The sequence below is a fragment of the Brassica oleracea genome, chromosome C4 (genome assembly GCF_000695525.1).
Source record: "Brassica oleracea var. oleracea cultivar TO1000 chromosome C4, BOL, whole genome shotgun sequence".
Taxonomy (NCBI): Eukaryota; Viridiplantae; Streptophyta; class Magnoliopsida; order Brassicales; family Brassicaceae; genus Brassica; species Brassica oleracea.
The window spans coordinates 48,650,282-48,665,004 of record NC_027751.1 but is presented as its reverse complement, the minus strand read 5'-3'; the positions used below and the strand labels follow the sequence as shown (position 1 = coordinate 48,665,004).

Below are 14,723 nucleotides of genomic sequence, written 5' to 3'. Positions count from 1 at the left end.
CGCAAGGTCCGAAAGCATCCTTATTCGCTACACATCAAGAAGCTGTACGTAAAGATGTCGAGCGTGCTTTTGGGGTCTTGCAAGCTCGATTTGCCATGGTAAAAAATCCAGCTCTTTTGTGGGATAAAATAAAAATTGGCAAGATAATGAGAGCATGTATCATTCTACATAATATGATCGTAGAAGACGAACGAGATGGGTTCACTCAGTTTGATGTATCAGTTTTCGCACAACCGGAATCAAACCGTAGTTCACAAGTGGATTTCACGTATTCTACAGATATGCCTTCAAATCTCGGCAATATGATGAGCGTTCGGAATCGAGTTCGTGATAAAACAATACATCAACAATTGAAAGCTGATTTGGTTGAGCATATTTGGCAAAAATTTGGAACAAATCAAGATTTCTACTAATCGGCTTTTCTCGTTTTTGATTTGTATTTGTACCTTTCATATGTTTTATGTAATTTTTATTAATAAATTTATGTATGCTTTTATTTTAAATCATTCTAATAAAACAAAAATAAAAATAAAAAAATTAAGAACCTCTATAGGATTCTACCATTGGAGGAAGAAAAAATTAGTTTTACTAACCAAGGTTCTAAACTTATCAAATCACATTTTTTCCAATTAATTTAATCATTAGAATCTCTTAGGGGTTCTAATGGATGGAGTTGCTCTAAGTAAGAGGTAAACGTGGCCGACGTGCTCGTGTTTCTTCTCATTAGCTACTTCTCTTTCTTTGTTGGTTATTCTAGTTTCAGCCTAAGAGCTGATTCTTTCCTTCTATTTGTGAGAAAATAAGATTCTCACAACAACATCAAAGAAAAGAATATAGTCTTTATCGTTCGAAGATAAGGATCCAACAACTAAAAGTTGTCAAATTAAAGACTCTGGATTCAAAAACTTATAAATCGTTAATAGTTTCAGCTTTGTATAACACATACAGATTAGAAATATTCTAAGCCAAAAACAAAACTACCAAAAATATTATAAAGAAAAACTGAAAATATCATGGATGTCGTTGGTGAATTCCACAAGGAGAAAAAACTATTTCTAGTGTATCACCACCCCAAATACCATCCCGTACCACAAATACAAAGACCATCCTCCTCCGGTGAAAAATCCATCAACAAGCAGCCTATTTTCTTATGTCCTAATGCAAGATCGAATCTTGCTGAAGCAAAATCGCGTAGAGACTCGCCTTATTTTTATGAAGACAATTTCCCGCTCATTTCTTCCCCGGAGTATCTCTTCTCTAGAAAATCTTATTATAATCATTCAGTACTCCCTCTGTTTTGGTGCAACAACAAAGAATTCGATGCCGATGATGGTGGGTGCAGGGCTTGCAAATACCATGATTTTGGCTCAGGTTATTATTTCTGCAACCTCTGTGATAAGAAATATCATAGAGAATGCGTCCAGTCCCCACTTAAAATAAAACACCCTTATCACCCTGCGCATGCTCTCCAACTTCATGGTGGTTATTACAGTCTCAATTGTATCTTTTGTGGAACATCAGTATCTCGTCTAGCATATTATTGTAGCATATGTGAAGTTTGCATGCATCCAATATGTGCGATGAAACCAATACCTTTTATTATATACCAAACAAAAATGCATGACCATCCTCTCACTTTTTTTCACAGAAAAGCTTCGTTAACGTGTAACGTTTGTGGCTTGTTGAGAAAACTTTATCCCACCTACATTTGTGCTGAATGCAACTTTGTAGCTCACAATGATTGTATGAATTTTCCACGCATCATCAAGATATCACGTCATCCCCATCGCATCTTTCACACTTCTTCTCTCCCGTCTGGTGAATGGTCTTGTGGAGTTTGTCGCAAAAATATTGATGGTGATTATGGTGCATATACTTGTGACAAGTGTTGTGATTATGTTGTTCACTCAATATGTGCTCTAGGGAAATATGAGTGGGATGGTAAAGATCTCGAAAATGTATCAGAAGAAGATGATATAACACCAGATGTTGGACCATTTGATATGATATCTGAAGGAAAGATACTTCATTTTCTTCATGTCCATCATCTATACCTCCAAGTCAGCATAGCATATGACGAAAACAAATTTTGTCAAGCTTGTATTCTGCCTATCTTTGAAGGTAATTTTTATTCTTGCATTGAGTGTGATTTCATCCTTCATGAAACATGCGCAAAGTCTCACCGCAAGATACAACATGCATTACATCCTCATTTACTTACATTGAAGCTTATGAGTCTTTATGAGTCCAATTTACTCATGTGTGATGCTTGTGGGCGTTTCTCTGGTGGCTTTGTTTATGCTTGTGATTTAGAGGAATGCCACTTCAATCTGGATATACTGTGTGCTTCAATTTCTGAGCCGCTTGATTACCAAGATCATCAACATCCCTTGTACGTTGCTTCAGAAAAAAAATATAATCCCATGTGTAGCGTATGCTTTAGGATGTGTGGAAGACATTTAAATTGCATCACCTGCAGATTTGATATATGCTTCATATGCATTACCTTACCATCCATAATAAGTTATAAGCATGACAAACATGTTCTCAAAGCTATGTTGGAAAAACCTGAATCTAGAGAGAGTTGGTGTGAAGTGTGTGAACACTATTTAAGAGATATAGACACATGTGTGGTCTATGGATGCGACGAGTGCTGCACCACTTTTCATGTAGAATGTTTATTTGGTCATGACCCATATGTGAGGTTTGGTCAACAATGCGAAGTAGATGGGACAAAGTTTCAAGTTCTTCGCAAAAGTAATACTTCTCGGCCATTTTGCAATTCTTGCAAACAACGTTGTCAACACAAAATATTTAAGAGACACAACTTCATAGCATGTTCTGTGAGATGTGTTCTTCGGAATCTTTGATTTTTCATTAAAATTATATAAGAATCCAGACTATCCAGTGAGATGTATTATAAATCTATGTAGTTGTGATTTATTTACTTTTATAATTGATGTTTGACTCTTTTCATTTGTTAGATTCGACTTTAATGCTATTTTCTTACTTTAGTTTCACGGTGTTCATATATACTTTGTGTTCTTTGTAGTGAATATCACATGGTTAAATTGTGAAGTTAGTTAAACTAGCTCTTCACAATCATCGTTTTTGATAGTGTTCGGATGATAGATCCAAGCTATCCCATAATTTTTATTTGAAATGGAGAAGAAATAGCTACTCTTACAATCATTATAATTTATCATGGACATTGGCCAAAAAGTTGTATTCCAGTTTAGTCTCATATCATATGTTACGGTGCTGTTCATTGTAATTAGGTGGAGATCAATTTCACTCTACTTTTTGCTTGTCCAAATCAGGAAATTTTCACCGGTGATATTCTATCAAAACTAAAGATATTGGTTTGTATGTATGTGTATATTTTCTCAGTCTAAAAAAGAAAGAACAAATGTTAAAAATCTTGTTTAATTTTTCAAGTATTTAAAATAAGCAATTTTTTCTCAGTGTAAAAAAGAGAACATTTCAATTAATTACATACGGACACTAGTCTTAGTGGGCTGGGCTAGGATGGGCTTTTGTCACCCTGGAAAATGCCTGTTGTTCTACCATTTTGGTGTCAGTCCGTCAGATCACTCGACTCCCACCCGGTCCCCGGTCCCGTTTGAAGCCTCCAAAATATTCTGATAAATATAACTAAAGATTTTCTGTTTAATCTGTATGACTATAAAATTAAAAGAAAAGAAAAAGATAAAAATAGCACTAAATCAAGTTTTTATTTCCAAAACTAGTATTTAAGGTCAAAAGTCACAAAAATAGCACTTAATGTTTTATCAAAAGTCACAAACTTAGGGTTTAGAGTTAAAGGGTGGGGTTTAGGATTTAGGGTTTAGGGTTTAGGGTTTAGGGTTTAGGGTTTAGGGTTTAGGGTTTAGGGTTTAGGGTTTAGGGTTTAGGGTTTAGGGTTTAGGGTTTAGGTTAGGGTTTAGGGTTTAAAGGTTTAGGGTTTAAAATTTAGGGTTTAGGGTTTAGGGTTTAGAGTTGAGAAATGAGGTTTTGGGGATAAGATTCAAATTTTGAAAAATAAAAAAATTAAAATTTTCAAAGGATAAACTTAAAAAAGTGCTATTTTGGTCATTTTAGTTTTTGAGTGCTATTTTGTGATATAAACTTAGAAAAATGTTATTTTGGAGATTTGCCCTTAAAAGAATCTGTTGTAAAATGATTTCTTAACACTATAAAATATCAAAATATTTACATTCTAACCGCCTAAATATTTTTATGTTTTCTGTTTAGTATTTAGATTCCAGAGTAAATGAGTAACACAACTTCCGCGTGGACCACCGCGCTAATAGAGTTTAGAAAGAAATATAATCTCATCATCACAGTAATTATTTCGTATTTAATACGATAATAATCAGTGTGCATATATTTATTTATTTCTTGTGGTTACTCATACTCACTCATTATAAACCTTCGCCAAGATTCTCTCTCTATACCTCTTCCTTTCTCTCTCCGTCGGCGATGCAAAGGCTTTCCATAGACGCATCAGCTTCGAAGCTCCAGAGCTACGATATCAATGACTCCAATCGGAAAGAATCACTCTCCTCTCCTCCTCCTTCTTCGTCATCGTCCGCTCCAGATTACGACGATCACGACCTCAAGGACGTTAAGCTCAGACGGCTATCGTCGCTGCAATCGCCTCATCAGAAACGCGAGAACCTCGTCCACTTCATCCCCGTCCTCACTCTAATCTGCTTCGTCATCCTCTACCTCTCTTCTCACGCTCCGTCGCAATCAGGTTCCCTTCTCCGATCCAAATCCCGAACGAATCTTCTTCATCAACGTGTTTTTAATTTTCTGATCGGGTTTTGAAATTTTTTCTCAGATTTGGCTCAGTTTAACGGATTCATGCGTTCATCAAAGCGTCTAGGTATACAATGCAGATTATTCGATTCGGTCTCTCGTACTTTGAATTCAATTTCTGATTGATTGTTGTTTTCCTCGATTAGAATCCGACGAAGATGGCGAAATCTCTGGGCTGATGATCGGTACCGACGCTTCGGCTATCCGGAGTAGCATAAGGAAGTTGAGAGAGACGGAATCGCTTCCCCGCCGCCGAACCTCTCACCGGAAAACAGCTGACTTCTAGCTTTTTTTCACTCACATCGTCTTCTTGTGGTTTTGTTCATTGAAACTCAAAAAATCGCGATTCTCGTTTCTGTTATAACTAATGGATATTTTAAAAAATCGAAATCGAAATCGAAATCGCCTCGCCGGTTAACAACAAAACCGGCCGGCGATAAAGTAAAAGTCATGCTAGATTGCGCTGTGAATGTGAAGCGTAGGTTAGAGTGAAGTAGAGTAGGTTAGAGTGCGCCTTATCCAGCTGGATTTTTGGACCGTTACACAGCCTCGTGCTGAGTTTTTTATTAGTACTTATTACTACTCGGAGTTAGAGCCACCACCAATCTCCTCTGCATAACAATAGTTTAATTTCACTCTTAATTCATATACTTTTCGTTTTCACTGAAAAGTGTTTATAGCATATGATATAAAATTCTAGTTATATCGATTGATTCCATAATCATACAGAAATAAGAAGTCTAAAAGAGAGATCGCTCAGTCCAGATATTTTTAGTTATGTAGTTAAAACTTACAATCATCGGTTCAATGTAATATCCAAAATCAATCAAATTATCGATGAACTAAAATCCAAAAAAGTGCAGGTGTCAAATCTGTGACTTAATGCCAATTATATATGTGTCCGAGTACATTATCATAAGGGTCCACTTGATAAATTGATCAGATTAAAAGAAAAAAAAAAAGTCATTTGGTGCGAGAAAAAATAAGCGATGCCACGGGGTCTGTCATAGTGACGACTGTCCACTTTAGCCCACCATCGACACCGTGGTCCGTGACGCTCTCCCTGCATACGTGCCAATACGGCGTTGGCTCATTTGGTTGAATTCATTTACCTTTTTATATCTTGGTGACGCAGTTACCTCATCTTATTTGTTGTTTTTCTAAAGTGGGATTAATAGTCTTAAACCCTAAGTCTGCAAATAGTGTCTACTTTTGTCATAGGATTCGCTTTCTTAGAGATATCTAAGCATAATTTGTGATTAATTTATTTAGTATATCCCATCAGTTTGATGCAAATGACACTGACATTTGTTTTGACTAACTTCTAAAAGATTCCTTGTGAAGTTAGTTTGTCTGAGGCTAGTACCAATGGCATTTGTTACTCACATGATCAGAGACGTATTCAGTTAATATGTGTCTATGTTCGTATTGTATTTTGTAAAGTCTGAGATATTTTTGTTTGTATGTGTCTATGTTGCTGACTATGTTTTTACCTTTTTAGTGAATATAACAACTTACAACTGACAATGTGTCTGAGTTACTAACAAAGCTACTAACCAAAGATTGTTTGAAATATCTTGATACACTTAAAGTAAGCAAAGAACAAAGCCTCATAGATATAAAATCAAACTTATCAAAGCAAATAGGAAAGTAAAAAAGAAAAAATATGGAACTGGACGTTAACTAGAACAATCTAATGCAAACAAATAAAGCTAAGGAATCCACAAGATACATGACATGTATCAAAACACATAACATAAGCAGCAACAAACAAAATTGAAAATGTTCTCGTGCTATTTTTAACATTTAAATATATTTATTAAGGCACTATTTTTTGGTTTTAAACTGTCACAAAAGACTCGCTCAAATTGCTAAGCAAAGCCACTGATATATATTTAACATAGCCACTTCCTTCTCCTCACTTCTCTCTACTCACTTGTTAGTTATTACATTATTTTCTTTCACCACAAGCAACTCTTAGAACAAAACCTTTCTTCATTCTCAAGCAATTAAACAAAACTAGTTACAGCCGGAGTGTTTTCATATCCGGCCGTACCAATCCTAAAATGGCTTCAACAACAACAATACCAGATCCTGATGTCTTCCCTACGGTCACCATGCCCATCACAGTAATCTTAACCGGCAGTCTTCTCTTTATAATTATCGCCGGATTCTTCGTCCTCTTCTTCTGGAGATGTCTTCTGAACCGTTTGTCCTCAGCTTGGACCCTTCAGAGAACACCCTACGGTGACCTAATCCACGTCACCACTCCCCCTGAAAACACAGGCCTCGACTCATTTATCATCAAGTCCTTTCCCGTAATCCTCTATTCATCCGCAACAATGAGAAACCAATGTACAGAATGTGCTATCTGCTTGGCAGAGTTTTCAGATGAAGACACCGTTAGGCTAATAACAGTGTGTCGTCATGGATTTCATTCAACTTGCATTGATTCTTGGTTTGAGTCACACAAGACTTGCCCTGTCTGCCGGTGTGAGTTAGACCCCGGAGTGGTTGGTTCTGGAAGCCATGAGTCTTTGCACAACACGGTTACAATTACTATTCAAGACTTAAACTATGAAGAAGTGAATCCTCCTTCCACTAGTTCAAGCAAAAGGTTCCCTGAAGCCGCCTCGGCTTGGCCATTCTCTAGGTCACATTCTACAGGTCGTTTTATGGTTAAGGCCAAAAGAGAACATTACCAATTCAAAGAAAATTATCCTACCACTAGTTCAAGCAAAAGGCTTATGGAAGCATCGGCTTGGCGATTTTCGAGGTCACATTCTACTGGACATTTCATGGTTAAGACGATGGATAAGACCAAAGGAAAACATTACCAGACAGGAAGCAGTGTCATGTTTGAAGAAAACAATCCTACAACTAGCTCAAGCAAAAGGCTTATGGAAGCCTCGGCTTGGCGATTTTCGAGGTCATATTCTACAGGACAGTTCATGGGTAAGACGAGGGATGTCAATGTGAAGATCAAAGGAAGACATTACCAAACAGGAAGCTGTACCTCGTTTGATGAACTTACTAGGTATGATGAAGCTACAGGATACGGTATGGCTTGGTGATTCATCATTACAATTAGCATTATTTGAAGTCTAGTTTGCGAATAAATTTCTATTTTTTGTGTGTTCTTGATAGCAGTAGATATTCAAAAACTTGTAATAAAGATGTGTAGTGAAGAATAAACTGAGAAAGAATAAGAGTCATCACTCCACAGGTTTTTCTTCAGAGGCTTCTATTGTGTCATCACCATCTTCAGGTTCTTCTTCAGAAGTATTGTTGTCTTCTATTGTGTTACTATCTTCAGATTCACCAGCGCTTCTCAAGCTAAACTTTAGACTGATGGGTCTGCCCATTAGCTCCTACAGGCAAACAAAACAGTAATGAACTCTCAATATACTTATCGGTCTAGGTGGCACCTATGCGCCCAATTAGTCCGTAAATTGGATCTAAACAAAACAATTTTTTTAAAAAAAATCGGTCTAGACTTTCAAAAAATTGTCCTAAGTACCCGCCTAGTCAATATTTTTTTATAAGTCTTTCTAATCACTGCCTAACAATTTCTTGAACATTGTTTAAGAGAAAGATAGCAAACTTTATACCTTCCCGTCCAATTTAGAGATTGCATCCTCAGCTTCTTCTCTAGTAGGGAACGAGACAAAGCCATAGCCAGAAGCTCTTCCTCCAGGGTCTGCGAAAACAACACGAGCTGAAACAAGGTTGAAGTCTGCAGCAGTGAAGAACTCACGGAGATGGGTTGATCTCGCTTTCCAAGCGAGGTTAGACACGTAGAGTTTGTGACGAGTTTCTTGAGTAGAAGGAGGAAGAGCGTTAGGAGGTTTCACGGTAGGCTTCTTGAACCTTTTTGCAAAGTTTACTCGTATGATCCTCCCTGAGACTTGCTGATAAACAAAGTAACATATAATCAAAAGAACACACAAGCTAAGAGACGACAGAAGAAAACATTTGATGTAACTTACGAAAGAATCGAACTTGTCAACAGCGGATTGAGCTTCTTCTCCAGAAGACATTGTCACGAAAGCGAAACCTCTGTTCTTCCCATCTTTTTGCTTTATGATCTGATAATAAAGTTTCAAACTTTAATAAACAAGAACAGAACTTGTACGAGTTCAAGAAATAGAAACAAGAACCTCGACGCTGAAGACAGTCCCGCATTGTCCGAAGAGCTGGGAAATGTCGTTGACACTCATGGACCAAGGGAGATTGAATACAAAGAGCTTCCTTTTGAGATTCTCCTTCTGGGTTTCCTCGGTCGGAGGAGATGCTTCTTCCTCCGTGACGGAAGAGAATACGGAGACGAATCGCCGAGAGTTATCACCGCCGGCGCGAAGAGGAGTACTGAGAGTGAGAGGGAAGAAGAAAGTGAGGTTACTGCAAATTTGAATACTTAAGGAGGTGGGTTTAGTTTGCCTAGAGAAGAGATGAGGTTTTGAGGATGAAGAAGAAGAGAAGGAGAGGATGGAGAGAGCAGCTTCGAGAACCGCCATCGTTAACTTCTGCAGCACAAAAGGAGTGGATTGGGGACTTTAATCTGGATTGCCCCTGTTACTCCTACGCTTATTCTATTTTATCCCACCAATTAAAAACAATATAATTTTTAATATATTTTAATCAAAAACGTGGTGAAAATCGAAATTGTCCTTAATGAAATCAAGTATTTACAGGATCCAACCTAAACTATTTGACTCGACCCACTATAACCTGGATCCTTAACCACACCTGCGCGTTTTCTTTTTCTTTGTCGTCTCTCCTTCTCTTCTAAACGGCTAAACCTGAAAATTGAAAGAAAACCCTAGAACCGACGAACACGATGAAGCCCACCGCATTCACAGCTTCCTTCACTGCTTCTCCTCTCATCTTTCCTTAGTCCCTCGTGCCCTTCCTTGTTACTCTGATTTCATCATTTCCCCAAATCAGTCTGTAACCCTAGCTCTGACGAAATCAATTGAAAAAATTGATCGAATCAACTGCTCCTGCTCTCCTACGGTGTATTCTATTCTCCCGCTCCTCCGTCGGCGACGCAATTGACGGAACCCTAGACTTCATCTTCCATCTCCTGTTTTCGTTCTCGTCTCTTCCGTATAAAAGGTATGTTCTCTCTCCAATTTTTGATTGATTTTGTTGTGGGTTTGAAACTATTGTGGTTGAAAATCGGTTAGGTTCAGATTTTTTTCAAAATGTGGATTACAGAGACTGAAACTTGGACACGTTTGGTTTTGAGGTTATAGAGATTGAAAGTTTTGTTTCAGATTTGAGATAAGTCTAGTGATTATTGAAGACTAACTGTTTTGGTGATAGAATGTTTGATATGTGAAACCGAGTTGAGTGATTGATTGTTTGTGATGTAGTGATCAAATTGATTGCTTGGAGTTTTATTTTTGAATGAATGATTTTGGGTTTTGAGATCAGACAGCTATAAGAATCAATGATTTATTTTGTAGATATTTCATTGAATGGGTTTGTTAGCTTTGGTGGTTACTTATCGTTTATTGTTAATGTATATATTCAGGGGATCAAGATATTGAGAGGCTATAGATAATGGCAGGCCGAGGTCGAGGGAAAAGAAAATCTCAGCAGAGAAAGAAACAGTGCTCCTGTAGAAGAGTAGCATGTAGAAGAGCTTTCAATAGGGAATGATAGTGATGATCTGTCAGCACGCGGAAATGAGTCTAATCAGTCTGCATCATCTCAGGTAAATTATTCCCAAAAAAGTATTACTAGTGTGACTAGTAATAAATAAATGCTAATATAATTTTTATTTTGTTTACAGGAGTGCCAACTACTGCCACCTGATGAGCTATGTTTCAAAAACACCGAGTTCACCCAGACGTGTAAGATACAGAGCAAGTGCTATGTGACCGAGACGGTGAAGATCCTGAAGAAGGCTAGGTTTAAGCCCGAGCGGGAGTGGTTTGAAAACCACCATCAGTTTTGCCATTTTTTCCACATGCCCGATGAACCAAACTTGAAGCTGCAGGGTATGTGGATGCTTCTACTGCGCACTGTTCCTTTACACGAGTCAGAGGACACATCTTGGTTTTCTGTTAATGGAGTGCCCATTCGGTATTCAATGAGAGAGCATGCTCTCATCTCGGGATTAGACTGCCATGACTACCCGGCTAAGTATAAGAAGATTGGAAGCTTTGCGTTTGTAGACAGGCATTTCAATTCACATAAGGAGATCACGATGATATCTGTGAGAGAGAAGTTGTTGAGTTTGAGTGCGTGTGGGGATCGACTCAGGATGGCGGTGATTTACTTCTTAGGCACGATTATCATAGCGAAGGGAAGGTATAATGCCCCTTTTGACCCTTTCATATTAAGAATCGTCAACGCTGTGGAGGTTTGTAAAACCTTTCCTTGGGGTCGGTTGACGTTTGAAAATGCTCTCCGGTCCATCACTCGCGTGATGAAGCATTTGAAAGGGAAACCTAAAAATAATGTCAACTTTCCCGGGTTCATAATTCCTTTGGAGGTAAATTTTATTTCTTCTTATGATTTTTTTTTCTGTCGAGAATCAGCTCTGAGTATTTTGTTTTGACAATCAGATCCTGGCATGTGAGTGTATTCCAGCTCTGAAAGCACGATTTAGAGAAGGTGTAGATGGCTGTATGAGTAATTGTCCGAGGATGTGTAAAAAGCGGTTCCAAAGTAACAGCATGAAAGGTTATCCTCTTGAGGATTTGTACGACACAGTTGGAGAAATTAAGGTATGCGTTGAGTGTTGTTTTGTTTTCATTAAGTGAGTGGAATACAATATGTGTTTGATATTTTTCTGGTATAAATTTTCAGGTTATTGATAGTGTTCTTGTTCCTACTGTTGATGAGGAACCTCTCATGGCACGCATAATGGATGGGGAGACAGACTATGAAAATGAAGAAGGCGTGAGTAATTTGTGGAGCATATGGTTGTTGACTGTTACGGAGAAGCCTATCTTTTGGCAAGAACTCTATGAGTTAGATGTGGCTGCAAGGAAGTTTTCTCAGAAGAAAGACAAAAGGAAAGTGCATGAAGAAGCATCCTCCTCTAATACGAGTTTAGAGAACGTTTTAAAAGGGTTTGAATAGAGGTTGATGACATGTTTGAGTGAAGTGAATGGGAAGGTGGAAAAAATGAACAAGAGGCTTGGGAAGATTGAACGTTGCCAACTTGTTTTAAAAAAGAGGTGTAAGAGGAGGAAGGCAATGGAGAAGAAGCTTGAGAAGATTGAAGATTGCCAATATTATTTAAAAAAGAAGGCCAAAAAGGTGGAGACATTGGACGGGAGGATTGATGGCATTGAGAAAGAAATGAAGGAAATGAAAGAGAAGGAAGAGGATAACGAGAACAATGACGGTTTCGACTACCAAAGCATGGATTATGACTGGGGTGGGCAGCAGAATGACAGCAATGGAGTGGACGCAACAACCAAAGAACCTGAAGATGCAGATATGGTTGAAAATACAGAGGTGGTAGAAGAGAAAGAGAGTGAAAAAGAGGCTCAGAAGGACGATAGAGGTTCTGAGGAAGAGACATAACCTGAACCTGAACCTGAAGAAGACAAAGAAAAAGAGGATGAGGAAGAGAGTGAAGAAGAAGCTCAGAAGGACGATAGAGGTTCTGAGGAAGAGGTTGAGAATGAAAAAACACCTGAGAAAGAACCTGATGAGGTTTAAGATGAGGTTGAGATGAATGAAGCCAATGAGATTGAAGAAGAGGTTGAAACAGAGGCTCAGGTTGAAGTTGAAACCAAGAAAACTCCTACACCACCACGTGGTATTACTAAGGCAGCAGCCGCGAGGAGACAAGTCCTTACAACACCAGAGATGTTGTTCCAAAAGGCTGAAAAAAAGTGGAGGAAGAGGGGGAAAAAATGGTGGAGGAAGAGGTGGAAGAACCTGAGGAAGAGGCTGAGAAAATGGTGGAGGAAGAGGCTGGAAAAATGGTGGAGGAAGAGGTGGAAGAACCTGAGGAAGAGGCTGAGAAAATGGTGGAGGAAGAGGCTGGAAAAATGGTGGAGGAAGAGGTGGAAGAACCTGAGGATGAGGTGGAAGAACCCGAGAAAGAGACTGAAAAATATACAGAGGGAGAAAAGCAAGAGTGGTACATGGTTGTCTACGAAGCCAGTACTTGTGAAACGAAAGAAGCTGACAAGGGAGCAGCCAAGCCTTCTGGAACTGGGGTCAAGCATAGGCCAAAACAAATGGCGTTGAGGAAGCACGCTCCTAAGCAGACTCCTAAGCCGAGGGGTAGACCGAGAAAGGATACTCAGCCAAAAAAGTTCACAACGCCAGAACAGACAAAAAGGAAACGTTCACGTTCACAGTGGGTTTCCACTCCTTTCACTGAAGCTAACACTGATGAGATTTAAGGGCGCAAGAAGAAGCCTAGAACAAAGTCGTAGAAGACAAGAAGCTTAAAATATTTTGGGTGTTTAGTATTTATCTCGGATTTGTTGTAAACTTATGTAAGATGTTATGTTTTGTTGCTTGCTGGTCTGTAAAACTTGAATGCTATCTCTTATGTAGGATGCTCTGTGTTGTGTGATTGTCTTATAGCAGGTTTGACCCAGTTGAGGACAAGACAATCTAAGTCTTAAGAAAACGCATTTGTACTACTAGGTTTATTATGTATTACTAAGACAAAAAAATATAACATGATATATAATATTAAATGGCACGTGACTAAAACGTGTAAAATATAAGAAAAAATAAAAAATGGCACATGTCTAAAACGTGTAAAATATAATATTAAACAAACATGTTTGAATTTTAAATTAATATTTATCTTACTCAAGGAAGTAGTATTATTTCATTTTTCATAGTAATATTTTTGTAAATTAGAACATTTTTTAGTAATACAACCTCAAGAAATTAAATTTATTAGTAATACAAATGTATTTAGACAATTTTAGATTATATGTAATACATTGGCAGAATTTTTTTTCATAAAATATGTATTTTCTGAATTTCATCCCATTATAGCGTTTCCATCAAGACATTAGTATAGAAGTAGAAAGATGTTTTCTATAGAAATGAGAGGTTTTCAACTAATTTGAGAATTTAAGAGTATTCTATGTCTAATTTGGCAAATAAACACAAATATGACCATATAATCTCGTAATATATGAGATATGTTTTCTAAAAATAAATAATAAGACGAAAACAAAAGTTCTTAGAAACATGCATACTACATAGTAATTCAAAGTAGTTAAAGGTAGTCCTGGGTAGTCCATAGTAGTACCTAGTAGTCCATATTACACATAGTAGTTCCGATAGTACTGAGTAGTGCAGCGTTACCTAGTACAAGAGTTCCATGTTACTCAGTGGTGGCAGAAGTACTTCCACATTCAAAATACTCATACAAACGTCCTCCTCTCCTTCCCCTGCCCATGCCTCTTCCCCTTCTGCGTCCTCTTCTTCGTCCACGAGATTCTCCGGCTGATGGAAACCTTTGCTTTTGAGTGGGTCCTTTCTTTTTTTCATATATCGGGGGAAGAACTTTAAGTGCTCGAATCTCATCAGGTATGACCCATTCAGACATATGAGGAACATGATAAATCGTCCTACAGTATGCCAATGCCCACAACTCCACCAAATAGTATTTTGAACAAAACTCTTGTAGATGAAGATCTCTTCCTACGCTCAAGAACTTGGCAGCAGCAGCAGCATGAACACATGGGATTTTGTCCATATCAAAACACCTGCAGGTGCACATTTTTCTTGCCAAATCAACCTTATAAATCTTTCTGTCACTACCATTGACATTGTACTCAAGGTGGAAGCTGTTTATCTCAACAACATCTAAACACCTCGCTTCCAAACATCTTTTTGACAACTCCTCTTCCACTGTTGGCACAAGCTTCTTTGTGACTGGTATTTCAGCTGCA

General features: G+C 38.0%; 7 protein-coding genes across 7 annotated transcripts in view; 5 read left to right on the top strand and 2 right to left on the bottom strand.

Moving 5' to 3' along the window:
- The first annotated feature begins 964 nt into the window (after window positions 1-964).
- LOC106342752 lies at window positions 965-2,893 on the top strand. Its single transcript, XM_013781774.1, has one exon. It carries the CDS (start codon window positions 1,014-1,016, stop codon window positions 2,868-2,870), a length of 1,857 nt encoding a protein of 618 aa, XP_013637228.1. The 5' UTR covers window positions 965-1,013; the 3' UTR covers window positions 2,871-2,893.
- Window positions 2,894-4,416: 1,523 nt separating this feature from the next.
- On the top strand, window positions 4,417-5,188 carry LOC106342755. Its single transcript, XM_013781778.1, has 3 exons — window positions 4,417-4,759; window positions 4,847-4,891; window positions 4,971-5,188. The coding sequence occupies exons 1-3, from the start codon at window positions 4,483-4,485 to the stop codon at window positions 5,108-5,110; spliced, it is 462 nt and encodes a 153-aa protein (XP_013637232.1). The 5' UTR covers window positions 4,417-4,482; the 3' UTR covers window positions 5,111-5,188.
- A 1,575-nt stretch (window positions 5,189-6,763) lies between these two features.
- Window positions 6,764-7,932, top strand: LOC106342753 (RING-H2 finger protein ATL28-like). The gene is given in 2 exon segments (XM_013781775.1): window positions 6,764-7,883; window positions 7,885-7,932. Coding segments are annotated over 2 exon segments (1,041 nt in total). The 5' UTR covers window positions 6,764-6,890.
- LOC106342754 (28 kDa ribonucleoprotein, chloroplastic) lies at window positions 7,903-9,396 on the bottom strand. Its single transcript, XM_013781777.1, has 4 exons — window positions 8,985-9,396; window positions 8,814-8,912; window positions 8,436-8,735; window positions 7,903-8,195 (listed from the first exon to the last, which is right to left on the bottom strand). Exons 1-4 carry the CDS (start codon window positions 9,339-9,341, stop codon window positions 8,040-8,042), a joined length of 912 nt encoding a protein of 303 aa, XP_013637231.1. The 5' UTR covers window positions 9,342-9,396; the 3' UTR covers window positions 7,903-8,039.
- A 996-nt stretch (window positions 9,397-10,392) lies between these two features.
- On the top strand, window positions 10,393-12,372 carry LOC106339118 (uncharacterized protein At3g43530-like). Its single transcript, XM_013777930.1, has 6 exons — window positions 10,393-10,405; window positions 10,485-10,546; window positions 10,625-11,329; window positions 11,403-11,564; window positions 11,647-11,901; window positions 12,094-12,372. The coding sequence occupies exons 1-6, from the start codon at window positions 10,393-10,395 to the stop codon at window positions 12,370-12,372; spliced, it is 1,476 nt and encodes a 491-aa protein (XP_013633384.1).
- Window positions 12,373-12,707: 335 nt separating this feature from the next.
- Window positions 12,708-13,205, top strand: LOC106339117 (glutamate-rich protein 6-like). Its single transcript, XM_013777929.1, has one exon. It carries the CDS (start codon window positions 12,708-12,710, stop codon window positions 13,203-13,205), a length of 498 nt encoding a protein of 165 aa, XP_013633383.1.
- Window positions 13,206-14,152: 947 nt separating this feature from the next.
- The window catches only part of LOC106339116, a 2,785-nt gene continuing 2,214 nt past the window's right edge, over window positions 14,153-14,723 (bottom strand). The window contains exon 4 of the mRNA XM_013777927.1: window positions 14,153-14,718. Coding sequence (XP_013633381.1) covers window positions 14,153-14,718 — 566 coding nt within the window. The remainder of the gene's footprint in view (window positions 14,719-14,723) is intronic.

What these genes read in the sequence shown, in the direction of transcription:
- LOC106342752 (XM_013781774.1), top strand. Translation starts at nt 1,014, where the DNA reads ATGGATGTCGTTGGTGAATTCCACAAGGAGAAAAAACTATTTCTAGTG.
- LOC106342755 (XM_013781778.1), top strand. Translation starts at nt 4,483, where the DNA reads ATGCAAAGGCTTTCCATAGACGCATCAGCTTCGAAGCTCCAGAGCTAC. An exon ending in TCACGCTCCGTCGCAATCAG is followed by an intron (nt 4,760 to 4,846) that starts GTTCCCTTCTCC and finishes ATTTTTTCTCAG; the next exon opens with ATTTGGCTCAGTTTAACGGA. An exon ending in GCGTTCATCAAAGCGTCTAG is followed by an intron (nt 4,892 to 4,970) that starts GTATACAATGCA and finishes TTCCTCGATTAG; the next exon opens with AATCCGACGAAGATGGCGAA.
- LOC106342754 (XM_013781777.1), bottom strand. Translation starts at nt 9,341, where the DNA reads ATGGCGGTTCTCGAAGCTGCTCTCTCCATCCTCTCCTTCTCTTCTTCT. An exon ending in TTGACAAGTTCGATTCTTTC is followed by an intron (nt 8,736 to 8,813) that starts GTAAGTTACATC and finishes TTTGTTTATCAG; the next exon opens with CAAGTCTCAGGGAGGATCAT. An exon ending in TCTCTAAATTGGACGGGAAG is followed by an intron (nt 8,196 to 8,435) that starts GTATAAAGTTTG and finishes GTTTGCCTGTAG; the next exon opens with GAGCTAATGGGCAGACCCAT.
- LOC106339118 (XM_013777930.1), top strand. An exon ending in GGTTCATAATTCCTTTGGAG is followed by an intron (nt 11,330 to 11,402) that starts GTAAATTTTATT and finishes TTTGACAATCAG; the next exon opens with ATCCTGGCATGTGAGTGTAT. An exon ending in CTAATACGAGTTTAGAGAAC is followed by an intron (nt 11,902 to 12,093) that starts GTTTTAAAAGGG and finishes TTAAAAAAGAAG; the next exon opens with GCCAAAAAGGTGGAGACATT.
- LOC106339117 (XM_013777929.1), top strand. Translation starts at nt 12,708, where the DNA reads ATGGTGGAGGAAGAGGTGGAAGAACCTGAGGAAGAGGCTGAGAAAATG.